This window comes from Alosa sapidissima, chromosome 20 (assembly GCF_018492685.1).
Source record: "Alosa sapidissima isolate fAloSap1 chromosome 20, fAloSap1.pri, whole genome shotgun sequence".
In the NCBI taxonomy this organism is placed as follows: Eukaryota; Metazoa; Chordata; class Actinopteri; order Clupeiformes; family Clupeidae; genus Alosa; species Alosa sapidissima.
In genome coordinates this window covers 15,537,027-15,559,232 of record NC_055976.1, presented here as the reverse complement: position 1 = coordinate 15,559,232, position 22,206 = coordinate 15,537,027, and the positions used below count along the sequence as shown (strand labels likewise).

Here is a 22,206-nt window from a genome sequence, read left to right as displayed (position 1 = left end):
CTTCAATCCTCTATTTTCAATGGTGATTCAAGTAAGGAAGAGCATGGCTCAAAGTAAAGTAACTAGGACTGAAATAAATTCGTCAAAGTGAATAATTTGTGTCAACTCGCCGCAATGTAGATTTATTAACGCACCCGTGATGATCTACATATCCATTTAAACCAAATGTTTTAGACCGCAAGTTGAGAGATGTATCCAGGGCAGGGCTGTACCTACACATATTTGTTGCACGTGCTACAAAAATCATTCTTTGCGATGGATGATTTAGTATTAATGTTACACCTGTCCGATACAGTTTTGCCTATGGCTATACCATGAGACTGAGGCACTTTTTGTTTGTTAGAAGTGCGTGTTTAGGGTGTGAGAGGGGAGTCGATGTGCGTTGATTCCAGCTTGGTAGTTGTAGTCTATGCGATTAAAAAACACGTGTGTGTGAAGTATTCAAACAATGATAACGCTTTCATTATGGCTGCTTTAGCCACAGACCTGGAGGTACTGTACAGTGGGTTGGGTTCCATTTAGAAGTGTCCACTTCATTCGCGCTTTCCGTGATTCACACAGCTGCGTGAAATGTATTACTACTGATATTCAAAACCTTTAACTTTTCGCCAAGAGGTGGCAGCTTAAGTCCGCTTGATACTGTAAGCCATTGGTTCCCAAAGGAGTTTATATTTGGGTCGCCAACATAGCCTAGTGACAATTTATGTTGTGTAATAGGCCTAGCATAGGGCTTACCTTATATAGCTTATAGTTTGTTAACAGTCACGGTTTTGTCATAACTCCCTCTATGCATTTTTGCATTTAGAATAGCTCTGAAACCGGGGGCGAACACGTCGCAGGGGGGGCGCCAGTGCATGGATATCTCAATCGCAAAATTAAACAATAGCCTATTTCTATCGGGCGCCCATGGACTAGGCTGGGTGAACTCAGCCTGATCTGCGATTCCTTTTCGATTTCTTAAAAGATTGAGCTTGGTCTGGCGAAAGCCAGACTAACCATGGACCTCATAGTTGCAAAATGCAAGGGAACATGAATCAGCATATTATTTGCACAAACAATAACAGACAGTAGCTCTTCAACTTGGCCCGTTAAAATGTGTATGAACGGTCTAGCAACGCATTTCATGAAGGCCCTTTTGGACATGTAAGTTATTTGCACCACAAACTGCATGTAAAGTGTACCTTTCATCAGTCCAGTTGCAATGGATGGACTGTGATGAACTGCCCTACTTGTGATTGTTTAGAGATTTTAAAGGTTTTATAACAATGCTATACATTTTTTGGCAAGTGGTACAAATCTATTCACCTTTGCAGCGCCAGTAGGCTATTTTGTGTGCGTGTGCCCCCCTATGGAACAGAAGTTCAGCTAATGTTCACTATTGTCAAGAGCCGAAAACAAACAAGAACGGAAAAAGAAGGCAGATACAGTTAGTCAACAAAGGGTATCCTAACAGGCTAATTTCCACACTACACCATATGAGAGATGGATAGATAAGGCCAGCGGCACATACACACACACACACACACACCTCTGTCACACACCAGGTTATGCCATACATAATTCTGATTTGAGTCAAAATACTGCATTTCGTTGAATCTAATCTAAAAAATTACCCTGGAAAAATGAAAGCCTTCATGAATGATCAGACAAGTGCTCTCTTTGAGCAAGCACTTTCACTAAAGTCAAGTCAACTGTCAGACTTTGAAGACTTATTTGATCACTTTAATGCAAAAATGGCAAACATTATGGACGACATTGCTCCATTACAATTCAAGAAAGTTAAGGACAAACAGAAAGCACCATGGAGGCAAAATCCAGCAGTTAAACTTCTAAAAAGAGAGTGTAGGAAGACTGAAAGAAAATGGCGTAAATACAAACTTCAGATCCACTATGAAATCCATAAAGAGATGCTCCGTACATATAACTCAATATGCAAAGCAAGACAGTCTTTCTTTTCTAACATTATCAATAGAAGTTCAAATAACACTCGTATTCTATTTTCAACTGTTAACAAATCCCCCCTCACAATTAGCGCCTGAACTTCTCTCAACTAATAAATGCAATGAGTTTTCATCTTTTTTTAAAGGTAAAATTGACAAAATCAGACTCAACATATCTGCTCAATTACAAATTCAACAACCTGAACTTCCAGCAACAAACAGAGGGAAACTAAACTTGATGTCAGAGTTCAGCTTGATAGACTACGAAACACTTGAAAAAACGGTACAGAATCTCAGCTCTTCCACATGTGTCTTAGACACTGCCTACAAATTTCTTCAAAACTGTTTTTCACCTCATAGCGGCGGATGTCCTTCAAATTGTAAATGTATCACTGCTGTCTGGCACTTTTCCTAAGTCACTGAAAACAGCTGTTGTAAAGCCACTTCTCAAGAAGAATAACCTGGATGCCTCCATGCTAAACAATTACAGGCCCATATCCAATCTACCTTTTATTGGCAAAATTATTGAAAAAGTAGTCTTTAATCAATTAACCACCTTCCTAACATCAAATGGGTATTTTGATTACTTTCAGTCTGGTTTTCGGGCAAATCATAGCACTGAAACAGCTCTCATTAAAGTTTCCAATGACATACGCCTCAACACAGATTCAGGTAAAACATCAGTCCTAGTGCTACTGGACCTTAGTGCAGCATTTGACACTGTTGATCACAATATTTTACTACACAGACTAGAACACTGGGTTGGATTTACAGGCATAGTTATCAGCTGGCTAAAATCATATCTACAAGAAAGGAGCTTCTTTGTTGCCATCGGAAACTGTACCTCAACACCAACGTCCTTGACCTGTGGTGTTCCCCAGGGGTCGATCTTGGGGCCACTATTATTCAACCTCTATATGCTCCCACTTGGACAAATCATTCAAAATAATTTGATTTCATATCATAGCTATGCAGATGACACACAAATTTACTTAGCTCTATCACCAAACGACTATGGTCCTCTTGAATCTATGTGTCAGTGTATAGAACAAATCAACACCTGGATGTCTCAAAATTTTCTTCAGCTGAAAAAACTGAAGTAATTATATTTGGTAAAAATGAGGAAAGACTTAGGGTTGCCACTCTCCTTGACACAAAAGGGTTGAAGGCAAAGGATACTGTTAAAAATCTTGGTGTATTAATTGACAGTGATCTAAATTTCAACAGCCACATGAAAGCGATAACTAAATCAGCTTTTTACCACCTCAAAAAATATATTGCCAAACTCAGAGGGCTGATGTCAAAACATGACTTAGAAAAACTCATTCATGCAATTATCTCCAGCAGGGTTGATTACTGCAATGGACTGTTCACAGGCCTTCCTAAAAAGACTATTAAACAGCTTCAGGTGATACAAAATGCAGCAGCTAGGACTCTAACAAAAACTAAAAGAACTGACCACATTACTCCAATTCTTAAGTCCTTGCACTGGCTTCCAGTAAGTCACAGAATTGACTTTAAAGCACTATTGCTTGTTTATAAATCAGTAAATGGAGCAGGACCTAAATACTTGTCAGACATGCTTCAGCAGTACACACCTTCTCGTCCTCTCAGGTCCCAGGTGAAAAACCTGCTAGTAAAACCTACAGTTAGAACTAAACATGGTGAAGCAGCTTTTAGCTGCTATGCGGCTCAGCTGTGGAACCAACTTTCGGATGACATTAAAAAGGCCCCAACTGTAGCCAGTTTTAAATCTAGACTTAAGACCAAACTGTTCTCAGATGCTTTCTGCTAACTGTGCCGAGTTACAAATTCTGAATCTGCCTTGATAATTATTCTACTTTGTCTTGTATTGCTTTTTTTTACTACTTTTGCCTTTGTTTTTGCTTACTAATTATTCTTTATTTTTAAATGATTTTACCTTGTGTTTTATGTTTTCTTTTTATTATGATCTTTACCTTTTAACTATTCTTTGACTATACTGCCCTTCTATGCTTTTATTTGTTATTATTGTTTGGTTTTGTTTATGTAAAGCACATTGAATGACCTCTGTGTATGAAATGTGCTATATAAATAAACTTGACTTGACTTGACTTGACTTCACAGTATCACACTGCCAAAAATATCCTCAAAACAAACCAGTTAGCATGTTATTATGCTTTCACTAGTGCCAACTGCTGTTGATGGTGTTTGCAAGGTTTTTATTAAGCTTGCTACTTTTATACTAACTGTAAACTTTAGACTAAAACTTTAACAAAACAACAAGAAACAAGCCAGTTCAAAATACAAATCAAAATACAAGTGGGCAGTAATAAACCAAGAACAAAGCTGAATCACAGGATCAGTGAATACATAAAAGCTGATGAAACAAATGAGAAGAAATGAACTAAAGTTTAGTCACTAAACACTGCTGGCTGTCCAGAGCAGAAAAAAAGCACCCTCAGAGAGAAAGTTTAATCAAGTGTCAGCATGCAACTAATACAACGCCTTTTCAACTCCATGTGTTGAGAGATAAGGAACACAATGACACAGCGGTCTCAAGTGGGGTTGGAGGGAACAAGGTTGAGTGACACCCCTGGCATGACTAGATGTCAGTTGAGTAAGCCTAAGCCAGGAATATCTCCCGCCTTCGCTTCTTGGTAAGTGATTCATTTCAAATGTATTTGAGTATTTTGACATCACAGAAAATTCAGTACAAGTGGAAAAATAGAAATGGATATATGTTCTGGTAATGGGGTGAGTTTGTTTTCCCACAATTAGTTTATTGCTAATAGAAATTATCAGGGACAGTTCTAGTGTCTGGGTGGGCTGGTAGAAATTTTGGGTGGGCAACATAGCAAAGCTGTCAACATGCATCGCATGCATTGACGATGTCAGAGACTTGTCACCACCTTGTTCCGCTTGAGTTCAGTTGTGACTTTTTGAGTGCATCTGTAAAACAGTATCAACATAGTTGATCTGTTTACTGTTTGCAGGTTATGTCATGTCTCGTAGGCAGATGCACAACTGTTTGGCTTAGCCCACCCTGGCCCCTGCCTAGAGCCGGCCCTTGAAATTAAATATCTTTTTTGCGGAGAGCAGCTGATCCACAATGGAGGAAACAAACGGTTTCAACCCCACCACATAGTATATGAACAATCAAATATTCTAGCCAAAGACTGTGTCATTTCAACTAATGGCCTGCCATTTTATTATTAATCATATATCTAGTCCTCTGTTCCTACTCCAGTTCCATTTTCTGCTGAATTCCTGTTAGTGTTTGGGGCTGAGTGTATTTGTGGTGGGATTGGTGGAAATGTTTCATTAGTGCAACAGTGGTGGGCAAAGCATGTCATGTTGGGGCATGTCATTAATATCATCGTTACTAATTGGCACTTTATGCTATTAGCTGAGGCCAAATCGCTCTTGCGGCATATTTCCTTCCTTCCATTAAAACATTCGCTGATTCACTAGGGTTCAGCTCCACATAAATGTATTTATTGATCAGTAAAACAATATGCACTCCAGCAAAGCTTTTCTAGATTCAGCTTCCGGACTAGATTCTTGACTTGGCACTGGACGTAAGAAGCAAACCACACTATTCACAACTGTTGGTCGGAGTGGGCCGGAGTGATGTCCAATCAAAGCTTATGTTGTTACCTTATTGAATTGATTTGGCCAATCACGTTATTTGTTGAACTCTCTGGAGTGTTCAAAAAGATTTAGGTTGATCGCATGTCTGATTATTTAAGTTGAGCTACGTGTCTTATTTAAAATTTGAAACTTTATCTTGACATTTGCTTAGTCTAATATTAGGGTAACCTGACATCTGGTGGATATTAGCATGCATTACAAAAGTGAACTGCTAAGCAGTGTGCTCACAAGAAAGATAGATAGATAGATAGATAGATAGATAGATAGATAGATAGATAGATATACTTTATTGATCCCTAGGGGAAATTCAAAGAAAATTAAACTGCTCTCATGCTCTGCAACTTTAACTGTTCTCATAATCTGGCACATCAATACTGTAAGATGGTACTTCCTGTTAGTTCAGCATTGAAAACATGTACTATTCACAGCATGAGAGCAGTTAAAGTTGCAGACCACAGCTCTAAGACAATAATGTGAAAAATCACACTCCCAAGCTTTTTGTCATGCTTATTTTACTTTATTGGGCAAAATGAGCATGAGTAAAAGCTTGGCAGTGCGGTTTCCTTTGAATTCGCACCCGAAGTCATTATGTTTTTGGGAGCTGAGCGCATCTGCTTCACCAGATGCTTATAAAATGCCTCTTTCACATACCCTGGTAACACCCACATGAAGTTTTGGCATATTTGGGATTTGCTCTGCAGGTCCGTCTGGCCAAGAGGCCATTGAAGCCCATTTCCAATGTCCCTAAACACGGGTACGCAAATACAATCGCGACGTGTAATTCTTTGGAATTGCATTTAAAGCCTTTGTTTACAAGACTGCTATACTTCTGAAACAATTTGGAGTTTAATGCACCAATTTCACTGCTAGTTATGTCCCTACTGGAAGTCGTAAGTTAATTAACCTTTTCCAGACCCACTCTCAATTGAGAAGAGTCTGGTGTCAATGATGCTATCTTTCTCATGCTGTGAATAGTACATGTTTACAATGCTGAACTAACAGGAAGTACCATCTTGCAGCATTGATGTGACAAATTATTTACTCTAGTTATTTTTACTGTGTTAATTATGAAAAGCTTATCTGAATACCTCACCAGTCACCACACACGGGTCTGAGAATGATGCCTTTCTTATTCATGATTTCTGAAAAACATTCCAAACTTATGCCATAGGTGCGTAACAGTACGGTGCTCTTCCGCGGCTTCTTCTCTATCTGCTGATTACCATGGACCCTCCTGATTCAACAAAAGTTGAGAATGATGGTAGGAAAGCCCTTTTCATGGCACCCTGTGACCCTCTGGGCTGTGAGTACAGTACAGTGTCCCTGAGTCATACAGCTACACACATCATTTAGAAGACTAACCAGATTGCAATCTGATAATTGGGGAACAGAACCTAACAGGAGCATATAGGACCTAATAGCTTAATCCATGCTCATTTCAAGAGTTCCTTGTAGTGAGGATAGTTGTTTATGCTCTGCTCCCTCATCTAATTGTATGTCACTGGGAGTCTTAAATGCTCCAGTAATTCAAATCTGCACATGTTTTCCATTTTCATCCACAGAGATCCCCACCGTGGTGATTGTCAGCAGCATAGTTACTCTGCTGGCGCTGGTAACCACAACTATTTGGTTGTGCAGGCAGCTGTTGGCAGCCTATGGAAGGGCCTGGCGAACTGAGAAGAATGAGAATGAGACTATCCAGCCTGTGTCAGAAAGGCCTTCTAAAAGCATGGTAAACACACAAGAATTAAAATACTACAGTGTAAGCCACTACACAGATATACATCTTCTTGTTCAACACATCAAGTAAAGCAGGAGGGAGGTCGCATTTTGGCACGTGCTTTCTTCAGTGTGCTCGTTCAAACAAATACACACACACACACACACACACACACACACACACACACACACACACACAAGCACACACACGCACGCACATACGCAAGCACACATCTACAGTACAGGTTGCATAGCAACCAGAGGAGGAAGTTCCAGTTTCAGCCAAACTGTCTTGTCCTAACATGCCCGAGAGACGATACTAGTTCTGAAAACAGTCCAGAGGGGGACAAAGGATCCATCCCGTCTACCCTCAATATTTTCCACTGTCATTCAACCTTTAAAATATCAGAACATTGTAGCCACATTTGGTCTGGAAATTAATGATAATGGGAACCAGCTGCATTACTCATAACCTGAGTAACCTGTGTGACAGCTTAATGGAAAGTACAAACACTTACGTGCAGACACACACACACACACACACACACACACACTTAAATGCTTTTGTCAGATGTGTTATGATGGAACACAGACACACACATACACACACACACACACACCACACACATTTCATTTGTCAGATGTGTTATGATGAACATACAACCCCAAAATCAGACAAATCTATTAAACTCTATATTTATTTGCAAAAAGGACACAGACATATCAAATATTGAAAATGTCATTGAAAATATATATCAATTTTGAATTTGATACCAGCAACATGTTTCAAAAAAAGTTGGGATGGGGTCAACAAAATGCTGGAAAAGTTGTGCAATGATAAAGAAAATGAAAGGAGAAATGTTTCACAACTAAATAAGGGTATCTGGCAACACAATTAGGTATGAAAAAGAGCATCCCAGAGAGGCAGGGTCTCTTAGAAGTAAAAATGTAGGGGTGTTCATCACTCAGTGTAAACCTGTGTGCACAAATGATGAAACAATTCCAATTTTAATGCTTCTTAATATGAAATTGTGAAGTATTTGGGGAGTTCATCATCTACATGACATAATTAAAACATTTAGAGAATCCAGAGGAAACAAGGGATAGAGCTGAAAAACAATATTGGATGGCTGTGTGCTTTTGGACCTCAGATGGCACTGCATCAAAACCAGACCTGTTTCTGTAAAGAAAATCATTAAATGGGCTCAGGAAAACCTCTAATAACTATTGTCTATGTGCACAGTTTGATACTCAATTCAAAAACTTTAAACCATGCCAACATGCCAAAATTGTATTGAGACATGATACAGAAAATAGCAATGTTTGCCAGAGCTTGTTTAAAATGGACTGAGATAATGTGGAAAAAGGTTGTGTGGTTAGACCAATGAGAATTCGCCATTGCCATTTGCCTAAAGAAGAGAGGGCCTATCCAAGTATCCAACCAATCCAACTTGTTTTAGTGCTCAGTTCGAAACCCAACATGTATGACGGTGTGGAGGAGCATTAGTGCCTGCAGCATGGGCATCTTACACATCTGGCAAAGCACAATCAATTCTGAATGATGTACACAGATTTTCAGCAACATATACTACCACCCAGGAAATGTCTTTTCCAGGGAAGACCTTGAATATTTCAGGAAAACAATGGCAAAATTAATTCTGCACACATTTAACCAGTATTTCACCATAGAGGAAGAGTCCAGGTGCTAAAATGGCCTGTCTGCAGTCCAGAGCTGTCAAATTAGGTGCATCATGGAATGGAAAGCATGACTAAGAATACCCCATGTTGAGCAACTGAAATTCTATCTTATCGGGCTGTTGGGACAACATTTCATTCTCTAAATTCTAGCAACTGGTCTCCTCAGTTCCTAAACATTTACAGAATTTTGATAAATGAAGTGGTGAAGCAGCACAGTGGTAAACATTCCCTGTCCCAACTTTTTTTGAAACATGTTGCTGGCATCAAATTTAAAATGAACATATTTTCCATGAAATAGTCCAAATTTTCATTTTCAACATTTGATATGTTGACTATGTCCTTTTTGCTGCTAAATATGGGTTTATGAGACTAATTATAACTGTTTGTATTTGTATTTTACACAACATCCCACAGTTTTCTGATTTGGGGTTGTAGACAAACACAAACACACACAGAGACACACAAACTGCAGTATTGAAACTGGAAGTAAATTGATGCATGTTTGTCTAACAGCCAGTAAAGGAGGAAGAACCCCAACCAGAGGACGACGTGACAGAGGATGTCCTAGATGGAGAAACTGACGGTTGAAAAGGTTGTGTAGTTGTCAGTTAAGATCACCATCTGTTCTAGTCATTTACAGACTTTTAGATTCCCATGCCCCCAGAACTAGAATGTCATGTTTGTTTTTCAGTTCCCTTGTATGAAATATGGCACTGGTTATGGTTTTTTTTTCACTGAAATGTTCAGAAATAATTCTGCTGTAACAAAATGAAATAAAATATTTAATTTTATCATAGCTTCTTGATTTCACATTACACACTTACTTGAGTTTGGAGCAGTCCTTGATGGTGACACCTTTATCCGCGTACAGTGTTCTGTCTTTGGGTTGGGGGATTGCACCCTGTGCATAGAAAAGAAAGGGGGGTTATTCTCTGAATCCGCTGTCTAAAATGGTTTATTTCTTTTGTGCTTCAAATAAAGTGTATTCTCTTTATGGGTTAAACAAGGGGTTCTGACGGCTCTGACAAGACCATAGTATGTCCTTCAACTGTAAATTCAATTAAGGCATTTAAATTTTTGCCTTTACAAAACATGCTTTTGCTATTTCTGCTGGGAGCAACCCTAGTTATTAGAGAGGGCCAGCTCCTCGGAAAACTGTGAAATAATGGTCTTCCACCCCTCATTTTTGTCCCTGTTTGAATCAGGTAATGTTTATTGTTTGCACATAAATTTTGCATTGCATATCAAAAAATTATAAATGCACAGCAACATACCACTTTGAATTATGTTTTTATTCTTCATAATGATTTTAAGTCCTTTTAACACTACTTGTCCCATAGCTATTACTACTATTTTCCTCTTCCAAAAATGAAAAACTATACTACATAAGACTACATAGACTACATAAACAGAACACAGAAAAGATGCCTTCTATTTGTTTATAAAATAACATACAGGCTACCCATAAATCTTCATGCAATAATGTGATCACTGTGGGAACATGTGCACCATTTAGTTATCCTGTGCCAAAACACGTTACCTGCGATAACTATAAAATGTGAAATAATTGGGGATTCGACTTGATGTAGCCGCCTGCAGCCATCTTAAGCTGACTGCATAGCGTGATTATTTCCGAGATTCAGATACGTTTTCAACCCAGAATTGTGCATATGTCATGCAGTCAGCTACAGGCCGCTGCAGGCAGCTACATCAAGTTAAATCCCCCTAATGGATCGTTTGGTAATTTCTCAGAACAAAAGCTCCATGTCATTCCCCTGATGGCGGTTTAGGTGATCCACCTTCAGAGGATGCCAACCAGGGGGGCAGGATTTGAAGGGTTAGCTTCAGCCACTTAGCATGGCATTTGGCCGCCGACATTTTTGAAAACATGGCGTTACATGGTTGTAATATCCGGCACCAGTTTGCACATGCTGATTGGTAGATGACAGCTCATGCACGAGCCTATTGCATACAACCTGTCCAAATAACATTTAGGGATCATTATTTGTGTAGCCTAAAGTGACTCAATATTGATTCACATTGTTTATTATCATATATGAACATCACATTAAATAACCTAGGACTTCAGAGACAGGGCAAACTTCTACCACCATTCCCAAAATTTTATCCCAACCAATTAAATCAATTTGCGCTTATAACGAGGTGAGGCGCGTTCACAAACAACTTCTTTTCCTTTGAGGGAATGTCCAATCTTCATCAACGACATACCGTTGTACCTTACGTTGTCTCTGTCTGTAACGTGGACTCTAATAGGCTAATTCTACCTGGTGCCGGAAACGAACACCCATGAAACGCCATTTTTGTAAAGATGGCTGCGACCAATTTCAAACTTTTTTGGCTGAAGTAGCTAGCCTAGCATGGGCCATTGAAATTAATGGGGGCGGGACTTAGTCACTCTCTCCAGTTATATACTGTATAATACCTCCATGATGCCAACACCCCTTCCATGAATAGCCATAAGCACAAACGAGAGAAAAAACACGTAAATATTCAAAGGGGGATCAGTTTAAGAAATGTGTTCAGACAACTGAGAATTAATAGAGTTTAGTTTTTTTAGCAATTGTGAAAAACTGTAATCAGTCCCTCATCCATTTCCACATTGTTGTCTGAATTGCTGGATAGTTTATGCATTGTAGGTTGTTGGCTTAGGCCTGGTCTACTTGTAGCCTATTAAAGGAGAACTATGCAGGTTTTTAAGCTTAATTTACCTTAACACAACAGTACAAAAGTCACAACTTTCAAAACTAAAACTGTAACAATAAATTGAGCAAACACTGCATTGTGAAACGGGAGAAAGTCAACATTTGTGTGTGTGTGTGTGTGTTTAAGGTGAGGAAATTATGAGAAAACATTTCGTAAGAGCCCTCTATCTCTACAGCCCATGGTATGAAAACCCTCAGATAAACAATCAGATCAAAACACACACGTTAGTCGCACAGCAAAATCTTGGCAGATCACTAGGAACACTGTAAGAATAATGAAGGTGGCCATTGTTTTGGCTGTCCTGGTGTCCACTGGTAAGTCCTCACCTCTTTGCAGATACCAGTGCTTTCAGTTCCTACCAAGAATATGCTTCTTTTTTAAATGTGCAAGATCGTAACACACTAACACACACAAAACACCATGTATAGAACCAAGATGCAGCCTTTATTAGTCTTAATTACTGCTGTCAGCCTTTTACTGGGCTGGAGGCTGTTTTTTTTTTTTTTTAAATAACTGTGATGGATGTAAGGGATTTGTTTTTTGTAGAAGCATGACAAAGTAGCCACTGTGATCAGTAAACATGTGTTTACTACGATCTTCCAGAAGATACAGTAATATCGTCATAGTAAAAAAAAAAGGTCCACACCCTGGCAACACCAGTGGTTAGGGAGTAAACAGAGATTTCAGCAAAATGGGGAACGATCTCAGACAAAGGATCAGAGGAACCTAATTATCATACAGAACAAAATGTGGTCAGGCCTGTTCGCATTACAGCAGCCATGCTCAGTTACATTAAGGCGGTGATCACATTAGCCAGCGGCAAGCGGCAGGTTTTCTATGGTTCTCTATGGTTCGGCAGCGGAACGGTGGCAACGCTGGCGTAACGCTAGCATTGAACAAGCTGAGCGTTGAACTTGGTTCATTTGACAAACCGTTCGTGTTGCTTAGGAACGAGACAAAACTTATTATGGTCTGACCGTTGCTTTACATTTGCCGCTTGCCGCTTGCCACTGGCTAATGTGATTTCCGCCCAAGAGTATACGGTATAAATATAGTACATATAGTCTGGAGTAGGCTACATTTCACTGTTCCATGTGCTTTGTCATTGCACTTGACTGGAATAAAGACTAATTGCTGTATCAAGCACAAGAAACATCCTGTTTGTTTTTCTTACATGAAAGGCAGTCTAATTTAATTCACTGTCATTTACTCCCTTTAGTGTTCAGCACTGACCAGCTCTTTGGACATCAGGAGGAGCCCAGTCATGGTATAATACTTACTCTCTCTCATTCACACACACACACACACACACACACACACACACACAGAGACACACACACACACACACACACACACACACACACATAAAATACATACACAGCTCTTCTTTTTGCACATGTTTGAGTGGTTTTGTTTGACCAACAGAGCGTTTGCTGGTGAAATTTGGCCCCCTTTGCAGTGGAAACCCAACAAACCAAAAGAGAGGCTGTGATGTAAAATGGGGGTGTGGAAATTATGGTGCAAGACGGTAAAAGTAAAGAGAGACAAAAAGACAGATAGAAAGAAAGAAGACTGCTTCATTTTTGCCAGCATAGGCATCTTTACTATTAAATATAGTATGAGATGTCCTTATAAACAACCATTCATTTTGCAAAGTGTGAAGCGATATCTAGCAGACAGAAATAATTGTGAAAGCATACAAAAAAATATCACTGTTATGCGTGATCATTTCTTTTTTTGTATAGAACACATGGGCCACACAAGGGCCTTGATATTCAGTGCAATGATGGGGCTACAGTGTATGCACCGTTCGATGTGAAGCTGAATGGCAAAGCTGCACCCAATGCAGAGGGTGTACCCCGGGATGACCTCCCACACCCACCCATTTCTGTGACAGATATTACTTATATTGTATGGATGATGAAGTGTAGCGTGACTTTACAATATGAAGATGTGATAATAATAAGAATCATAATTTACTATTAAAAGATTTTTAGTCATATAACTGCTTAAATCCAGCTTGCTCTAAAACAAATAAAAATGTGCAAATGCTGCAAGGTAATGATAGACAACCAGTGTGAAACAAGTTAGACTTATAATGTTTAAAAACTTAGAAGCTTAGAATTGAAGTGTGTTTTCTTAATTAAAAGCATAAATTGGTGTGCAGTGGTTAAGGAGCTGGGCTAGCGTGCAGTAGCCTGAAAGTTGTCGGTTCAATTCCCGGCTTCCATCGTTGTGCCCTTGAGCAAGGCACTTAACCCCAAGTTGCTCCGGGGACAATGTGATCCCTTGTAATATAGCTGACTTATGTAAGTCACTTTGGTCAAGAAGTGTCTGCTAAATGTAATGTAATGTAATGTAATGTAATACATTGTTTTTGCTAGAATAACCTGTTATAATTTTGCTTACATTTAGAGAGTGTTTTTCTTAACCTTAAAAGAAAGTTTAAGGTTATGAAACTTTAAGTTATGAAACTTAAAGTGTTTTGCTCAGACTTAAAGGAACCGTATGTAAGAAAAATATTTCAACTAATCATAAAATGGCCCTGATATGTCACTAGACATTAAGAAATCATGTTAATTTCAAATACTTATATCACTGACAACAGTAGTCCAGCCAGGATATTGTCATTTAAAAAGTGAAGCCCTCAGCCCTCAACTGTTGTTGATGTTGTGTTTTGTCATGTCATGTTGTGTTTTGGCCTGATGCGCCACCCTCCACCTATCTACTAATCATGAAGTCAGTAGTATTTCGCCATCCGCGTGTGCAACCTCGAGTCAGGGGGGAGGGGGAGGGGATACACCGCTCTTCAGTATTTTGAAAGTGATTGCAGTACCAGTTTTGGCCACAATCTTACATATGGTTCCTTTAAGGAATAATTTCATGGCAAGACAGAATACCAAACTTGGACATGTTCTGCCTGACCGAGAGGGGTATAAAAAGAGAACGGCCCCTTGTTCAGGGTTCTTGGTTCTTCTTTTTCCTTTTCATTTTTCTTTGGATCGAGCCTTTAGCCATTAGACTTAGATACAGATTTCTTTCTTTGTATTTTTTATTTGTATTTGTACTGTGTTGCTGAGAACCCCGGATGCCTTGCAACAGGGCCTCTGCTCCAAAGACTTGACTTCGCTCCGGGTGAGTAGGGAGTCCGTTTGAGGGCTACTTTCTAAGACACTGTATATGGGCAAAAAACATACTGCGCACGCACTGACATACACAGGAGTAGTGAACTCAGCCAGGCATTTGGGAAGGAAAGTCCTATGCTCCAGGGCAGACAAAAAAACAAATAGTCTTTGTTAGCAAATTCATTTGTTGTTGTATTTGTTGATTGTTTGTGAAGCTAAGGTCTAGGACCCGTTGTGGTCTAAATGCACATCACACACCCAAGCGAGGATACGGAAATCTGTCTGATAAATACAAGCTCAATTTTTTTCAATGGTACAACATTACTTTGTACACTAAATGCCCATACACTGAGCTACTTTCACATAGAGAAGGAGAGACGCCGGTGCAGCTCAGATGTCTTCTTAATTTTCAATTTATTTAGTAAAAGGTGCAGAACATACGACTAACGTTTCGATGTAGTCACATCTTCATCAGAGTCCTTGGAAGGAATGGGGGGTAAAGCCCTGATAAGGATTACCAACAGGTGTGATTGAGCTGAGTAATTTCTGCGATCGATTGGTCCACTCGGACATGACCACCCCACTTCCTACCACTTGGCTATCCTGCCCACCACAAGGTTTCTATAAATGTGGAAATTGTGCACAATGCTCAAATTTGTCCAACACAAAGTACTTCTCTCACCCTCGCACTGGCAAGACATTTCTTATTTCTTCATTTATAAACTGCAACACCACACACGTAATCTATTTTCTAAAATGTCCCTGTGGACTGGCTTATATAGGGCAAACAAAACGCCAACTTAAAATACGGGTATCTGAACACAAGACTGCCATTCACACCCAAAACCTAACATATGCCATGGCGCAACATTACAAGGAGGCCAATCATGGTTCTCCGGCATCTTTGAGATTCTGGGGAATAGAGAAAATCACAGCCCCACCCAGAGGTGGTGATATTATCAAAAAGCTCCTGTGTAGGGAAGCTTATTGGATACATGCACTTGGCACTTTAGAACCTTTAGGCCTTAATGATGAATTAAATCTATTATGCTTTCTGTAAATGTTAAACTGTTAATGTTAAATGTTTTTCCCTATTGTATTGTGAACTATGTATGCTTGTTTATACATGTACAGTATGTATGCCTGTTCAATCATTTTAATTACTTCTCTGGTTTGTGGGCAATTTGCCTTTAATGACTTAATGTTGTGAGTGTAGCTCCTTGGAAGCTGTGGGTGTATCTTCAGGTAGCCAACGCCCCCTTTATGCTCAATCACACCTGTAGGTAATCCTTATCAGGGCTTTACCCCCCATTCCTTCCAAGGACTCTGATGAAGATGTGACTACTGTACATCGAAACGTTAGTCGTATGTTCTGCACCTTTTACTAAATAAATTGAAAATTAAGACATCTGAGCTGCACCGGCGTCTCTCCTTCTCTCTGAAATATCTGTCCTGGCCTGGTTGCACTGGATTGTTTGACAGAAGCGCGGAGAACCCTCCTTTGTCTACTTTCACATAGATTTTCAAGTGCCTTACCCCACGTACCATTTTAATCAAATGACCAAAAAACACAACTTCCCCTTGTTTAATTCTTAAAATGTTCAAGCCCATTATTTGTGGAGAGTTCAAATATTGGTACAACATTAATAAAATAAGTATGTAAAGAAAAAATAATGATTTATACCAAATGCGTACAAAAACTAGATGTACCGCAGAGCGGTACAAAATATGACCGCTGCCCAGTCCAGCACATTTTTTTTCCACAAAAATAAGTCACGCTTGTCAAATTGTGTTCATTTCCTACTTTGTTCCTTTTTTGTGTGTTTGTAATTGAGTGTGTGGAGAGTGTGGTTGTTTTTGTGTTTGTGTACATTTTGTGTATGTGTTTTGTGTTTGTGTGTGCGTGTGTTTGTGTTTGTAGGTGTGCTTATATGTGTGGGTGCATGTGTGTGTGTATGTGTGTTTATGTGTTTGTGTGCATGTTTGTGCGTGTCGTGTGTGTGCATGTATGTGCGTGTGCATGTGTAGTGTGTATGTGTTTACGTGTCTTTGTGTGTGTGTGTTTTTATGTGTGTGTATATGTGTGTGTGTGTGTGTGTGTGTGTGTGTGTTTGTGTCCTTATGTATGTGTGCATAAATAAAGCAAATCAGGGAACCACCTACTCTTTGCAATAAGTGCCATGGGATCTTTAACAACCATGGTGAGTCAGGACCTCAATTTAACATTCATGCAAAGGAAAACATCTCCTGCAGTACAGTGTTCCTGTCACTGCAATAGGACATTGGTATTGATATTTGTTTGGTGGCTTTTGGCTACAGGGAAGAGTGCCACCTACTGGCCAGCCACCAAGACCACTTCGAGCAGGAACCTACTCTTCCAAGGAGGTTTCTTATTCAAGTACTACAGTTTTTTCTGAATGCTTAAACACAACTGTGATTCTTATAGCACAATTTCTAAAACTATTAATACTTATAGCAAAACCACTCACTGAGTTCGCAAAACTAAAAGCACAAACACTGCTTTGCACTCAGTTTGCAATTTTGTAACACACACTTTGCACAACTGTAGGCACAATTCACTGCACTTTCAGTGCACATTCAGGCACACTTTCTCATGTGAAAACTGTTTTAGATAATTAGTTCACTTTGCAATCAGCCTAAGCACTATAAATAAGCCACAGGTCATGTACAATGGGTACAATGGAGGGGGCCGGAAGAGTGAGAAGAGGAAGAAATAGCCCTTTTACAGACAAAAACAAAACAGTCTACATGTGGGGATATTGTCATGTCAGGTCTGGATACGTCATTCCAGAATATATTTTTCCCGGTGCCTTGGACTAGGACATTGCATGTGATGAAGACGAAATTTTAAGAGAGAGACGACCCGAGACTTTGTTTTGTCTCAGTGAAATTGCTATTTTGTGTTTTGACTTGGAAAAACAGACATGTAAAATATTTCACATGTAAAATACATTTTATACAACCCCACCCCCATCTTGCCTGTTCATAATTCTGAGAAATTCTTGAATTGTGTGCATGTGTGCGTGTACTCAATTTTGAGTGGTTGTGTTTAATCAATGACATGTCTGCTCTATTTGTATTTAATTGTTGACACTTGTGTTTACCAGTATGGATGACATGTGCATTAGAGTGCAGAATGTGTTTTGAGAATGAGAATGTGTTTAGAGTTTTGCTGAAAAGTGTAAGTGAGATCTGCAAATTGTGTTTTACCATGTCAAATGATTTAAGGTATTGACAACAGACTGAACAATTAGCTACATGAGTTCAGGGAATGAGAACTTTGTTCAGCCAATGGGGTTTAGTGTTTTAGCAATTGAGAAAAACTGTAAGATCTGTTTTTTGAACTCTGAACTATAACTTATATTGGTTGTGTCACATCATTTGAAACAAGTGTGATCAATTTTGTTGTGTTTAACGTAAGACATCTGTGCTCTATTTGTGTTTACCTTTTGCCACTTGTAGTTACCATTATGCATCACAAGTGCATCATAATGCAAAATGTGCTTAATTGCATGAAAAGGTGTTTTGAGTTTTGCAAAAAGAGTCTATGAGATCTGCAAAATGTGTTTTATATGTGAAAACAGTTTAAGATTTTGTCAAAAGGAGGATCAGTTCAAGAAATGTCTGAGAACTGAGAATTTGGTTCAGAGAATAGAGTTTAGTTTTTTTAGCAATTGTGAAAAATGTCCTTGAATTTCCCCTTGGGGATCAATAAAGTATCTATCTATCTATCTATCTATCTATCTAAAAACTGTAATCAGTCCCTCATCCATTTCCACATTGTTGTCTGAATTGCTGGATAGTTTATGCATTGTAGGTTGTTGGCTTAGGCCTGGTCTACTTGTAGCCTATTAAAGGGGAACTATGCAGGTTTTTAAGCTTAATTTACCTTAACACAACAGTACAAAAGTCACAACTTTCAAAACTAAAACGGTAACAATAAATTGAGTAAACACTGCATTGTGAAACGGGAGAAAGTCAACATTTTTGTGTGTGTGTGTGTGTGTGTGTGTGTGTGTTTAAGGTGAGGAAATTATGAGGAAACATTTCGTAAGAGCCCTCTTTCTCTCTACAGCCCATGGTATAAAAACACTCATATCAAAACACACACGTTAGTCACACAGCAAAATCTTGGCAGATCACTAGGAACACTGTAAGAAGAATGAAGGTGGCCATTGTTTTGGCTGTCCTGGTGTCCACTGGTAAGTCCTCACCTCTTTGTAAATACCACTGCTTTCAGTTAAGAATATGCTTCGTTTTTAAATGTGCAAGATCGTGACACACTAACACACACAAAACAGCAGGTATAGAACCAAGATGCAGCCTTTATTAGTCTTAATTACTGCTGTCAGCCTTTTACTGGGCTGAAGGCTGTTTTTTTTTTTTTTTAATAACTGTGATGGATGTAAGGAATTTATTTTTTGTAGAAGCATGACAAAGTAGCCACTGTGATCAGTAAACATATGTTTACTACGATCTTCCAGAAGCTAATATCATCATAGTAAAAAAGAAGGTCCACACCCTGGCAACACCAGTGGTTAGGGAGTAGGCTAAACAGAGATTTCATCAAAATGGGGAACCATCAGACAAAGGATCAGAGGAACCTAATTATCATACAGAACAAAATGTGGTCAGGCCTGTTCGCATTACAGCAGCCATGCTCAGTTACATTAAGGCAGTGATCACATTATCCAGCGGCAAGCGGCAGGTTTCCTATTGTTCTGGTTCGGCAGCGGAACGGTGGCAAGTTCTGGCAACGCTGGCGTAATGCTAGCTTTGAGCAAGCTGAGCGTTGAACTTGGTTCAACTTTCAAAGTGCAACGCGAGCATATTCAATTGACAAACCGTTCGTGTTGCTTAGGAACAAGACAAAATTTATTATGGTCTGAGCGTTGCTTTACATTTGCCGCTTGCCGCTGGCTAATGTGATCCCCGCCTAAGAGTATACAGTATAAATAGTCTGTAGTAGGCTACATTTCACTGTTCCATGTGCTTTGCCATTGTACATGACTGGAATAAAGACTGATTGCTGTATCAAGCACAAGAAACATCCTGTTTTGTTTTTCTTACATGAAAGGCAGTCTAATTTAATTACTCTTCACTGTCATTTCCTCCCTTTAGTGCTCAGCACTGACCAGCTCTTTGGACATCAGGAGGGGCCCAGTCATGGTACAATAATCACTCTCTCTCACTCACACACACAGAGACACACAGAGACACACACAGACAGACACACACATACACACACACACACACATAAAATACATACACACACAGCTCTTGTTTTTGCACATGTTTGAGTGGTTTTGTTTGACCAACAGAGCGTTCGCTGGTGAAATTTGGCCCTCTTTGCAGTGGAAACCCAACAAACCAAAAGAGAGGCTGTGATGTAAAATGGGGGTGTGGAAATTATGGTGCAAAACGGTAAAAGTAAAGAGAGACAAAAAGACAGATAGAGAGAAAGAAGACTGCTTCATTTTTGCCAGCATAGGCATCTTTACTATTAAATATAGTATGAGATGTCCTTATAAATGTAACAACCATTCATTTTGTGAAGTGAGAAGTGATATCTAGCAGACAAAAATAATTGTGAAACCATACAAAAAAATCTCACTGTTATGCATGATCATTTCTTTTTTTTTTGTATAGAACACATGGGACACACAAGGGCCTTGATATTCAGTGCAATGATGGGGCTACAGTGTATGCACCGTTCGATGTGAAGCTGAATGGCAAAGCTGCTCCATATCGCAGCCCAACCGCTCTCCAGAAGCTCATCAATGACGGCGTAAATCTAAGTGGCGGAGGTCAGGAGCAATCATTTCCTCTAAAATATTTATTTAGCGAATAATTTGTAATTATTACATAACAATTTATTTTATATTTTATATTCCATTACATAATCATATCATGAACTGAGGTTATATAGTGTTTGTTGATCTTAGTCCCTTATTACTTGAAATATCAAATAAATACACTGACCTGAAAACTGGCCAGTAAAATTATTGTTTAGGCCTACATATTTACAGACGGTCCATCTGATTACATGTATACCTACAACTGATCTGATAGTAAGGTGTAGTTTAGTATGTTTGTCTCATAGTCGGATTAACTTGCATTTTTGTCTGTCTGTCAAAGGTCTGTGCTTCAAGCTATTCTACGTGAAGCCTGACAAGTACAGGGGTTCGCTAAGGAAGGGCGACCGTATCGGGACACTGCACCCAATCCAGAGGGTGTACCCCGGGATGACCTCCCACACCCACGTCCAGATGTGTGACCGCTCTGACCCCACCAAGTATTTCTAATGCCGATAGAGACAGCATTCTGTAATGTCCACCCTGTCTTGCATTTTGCCTATTATGGCAGTCTCACGCATCATCATAAAACCCCATTTCTGTGACAGATATTACTTATATTGTATGGATGATGAAGCAATCAAGAATAAAAGCTCTAAAATCATTAGGCTCTTGATAATGGTCAATCACAGTGATATTAATACAGTACAGCTTCAGCCAAAACGTCCTGTTATCTGACAATAGCATTACTGAAGATTGGCACATTAATTTAATAAAAATACATTTATACCCACTGCCTTCTTCCATCTCCGCAACTTCCCCTGTATTGTTATTGTTAGTCTTGAATTGCCCCTGGGCATAAATAAAGTATCTATCTATCTCTAGTTTTACAATATCTGATCTTGCTGGTTTCACATTCTGTTGTCTCATGCTAATAAAAATGTCTCTGCACACTTGGGCTCTCACGTGGTCTTTGCATGGGTTTATTCTCAACAGCAAGGTTCACAGTACACATATACAGTGTGTGTTGACAGACAGATGTAAAAAAGCTTGAACATAATTGAAGCAATGCTTTTCTTGTGCTATAAACCTAGGGGCTTAGTTGATTGGTTGTCACCGGGATGCAGAGTTAGAGTTCAGTAAGGTGACAGCCTCGGGATAGAAGCTTCCTCTGAACCTTCTGGTTCAGGTGCGTAGACCTGACCTCCCGGCGCTACAACAGGATCATAATTAAATACGCATATGACTCAGTAATTGTTAGCAGTGCTCCAAAACAGTGAAACAGGCCATGGTCCAGTCATCAATAACTTTGTTGAATGGTGTGAGGCATCCTACCTTCAACTAAATGTAGCCAAAACAAAGGACATGCGCATTGATTTTAGAAAAAAAATCCAGACACAAGAAATCACATCAATCAAAGGTCAAACTGTTCAATGTGTGCAATCTTATAAATGGGGACGATAATGAGTCTCAAAACTCACATTTGAAACTAACAGTGAAGCTGTGTGTAAAAAAAGGGCATCAGCACCAGAAACGGAACACTCACATATA

General features: G+C 39.3%; 3 protein-coding genes across 6 annotated transcripts in view; all 3 read left to right on the top strand.

Moving 5' to 3' along the window:
* Positions 1-9,781, top strand: part of si:ch211-132p1.2 (proteinase-activated receptor 4) — a 39,073-nt gene extending 29,292 nt beyond the window's left edge. Inside the window, exons 1-4 of one of the 4 annotated variants that reach the window (XR_006025675.1) lie at positions 4,089-4,579; positions 6,745-6,876; positions 7,136-7,305; positions 9,504-9,781. The gene's annotated coding sequence lies outside the window, so the exon portion shown is untranslated. Of the gene's footprint in view, positions 1-4,088; positions 4,580-4,601; positions 4,677-6,744; positions 6,877-7,135; positions 7,306-9,503 lie in introns of those variants that run through there. The other 3 variants (XR_006025673.1, XR_006025674.1, XR_006025676.1) reach the window with 3 other exon arrangements.
* Positions 9,782-11,874: 2,093 nt separating this feature from the next.
* On the top strand, positions 11,875-13,700 carry LOC121694989 (myeloid protein 1-like). The gene is made up of 4 exons (XM_042075449.1): positions 11,875-12,028; positions 12,934-12,981; positions 13,140-13,242; positions 13,460-13,700. The coding sequence occupies exons 1-4, from the start codon at positions 11,989-11,991 to the stop codon at positions 13,698-13,700; spliced, it is 432 nt and encodes a 143-aa protein (XP_041931383.1). The 5' UTR covers positions 11,875-11,988.
* Positions 13,701-14,616: 916 nt separating this feature from the next.
* On the top strand, positions 14,617-21,608 carry LOC121694144 (leukocyte cell-derived chemotaxin-2-like). The gene is made up of 6 exons (XM_042074139.1): positions 14,617-14,849; positions 18,936-19,062; positions 19,982-20,029; positions 20,182-20,284; positions 20,510-20,667; positions 20,999-21,608. The coding sequence occupies exons 2-6, from the start codon at positions 19,023-19,025 to the stop codon at positions 21,163-21,165; spliced, it is 516 nt and encodes a 171-aa protein (XP_041930073.1). The 5' UTR covers positions 14,617-14,849; positions 18,936-19,022; the 3' UTR covers positions 21,166-21,608.
* Positions 21,609-22,206: the final 598 nt, after the last annotated feature.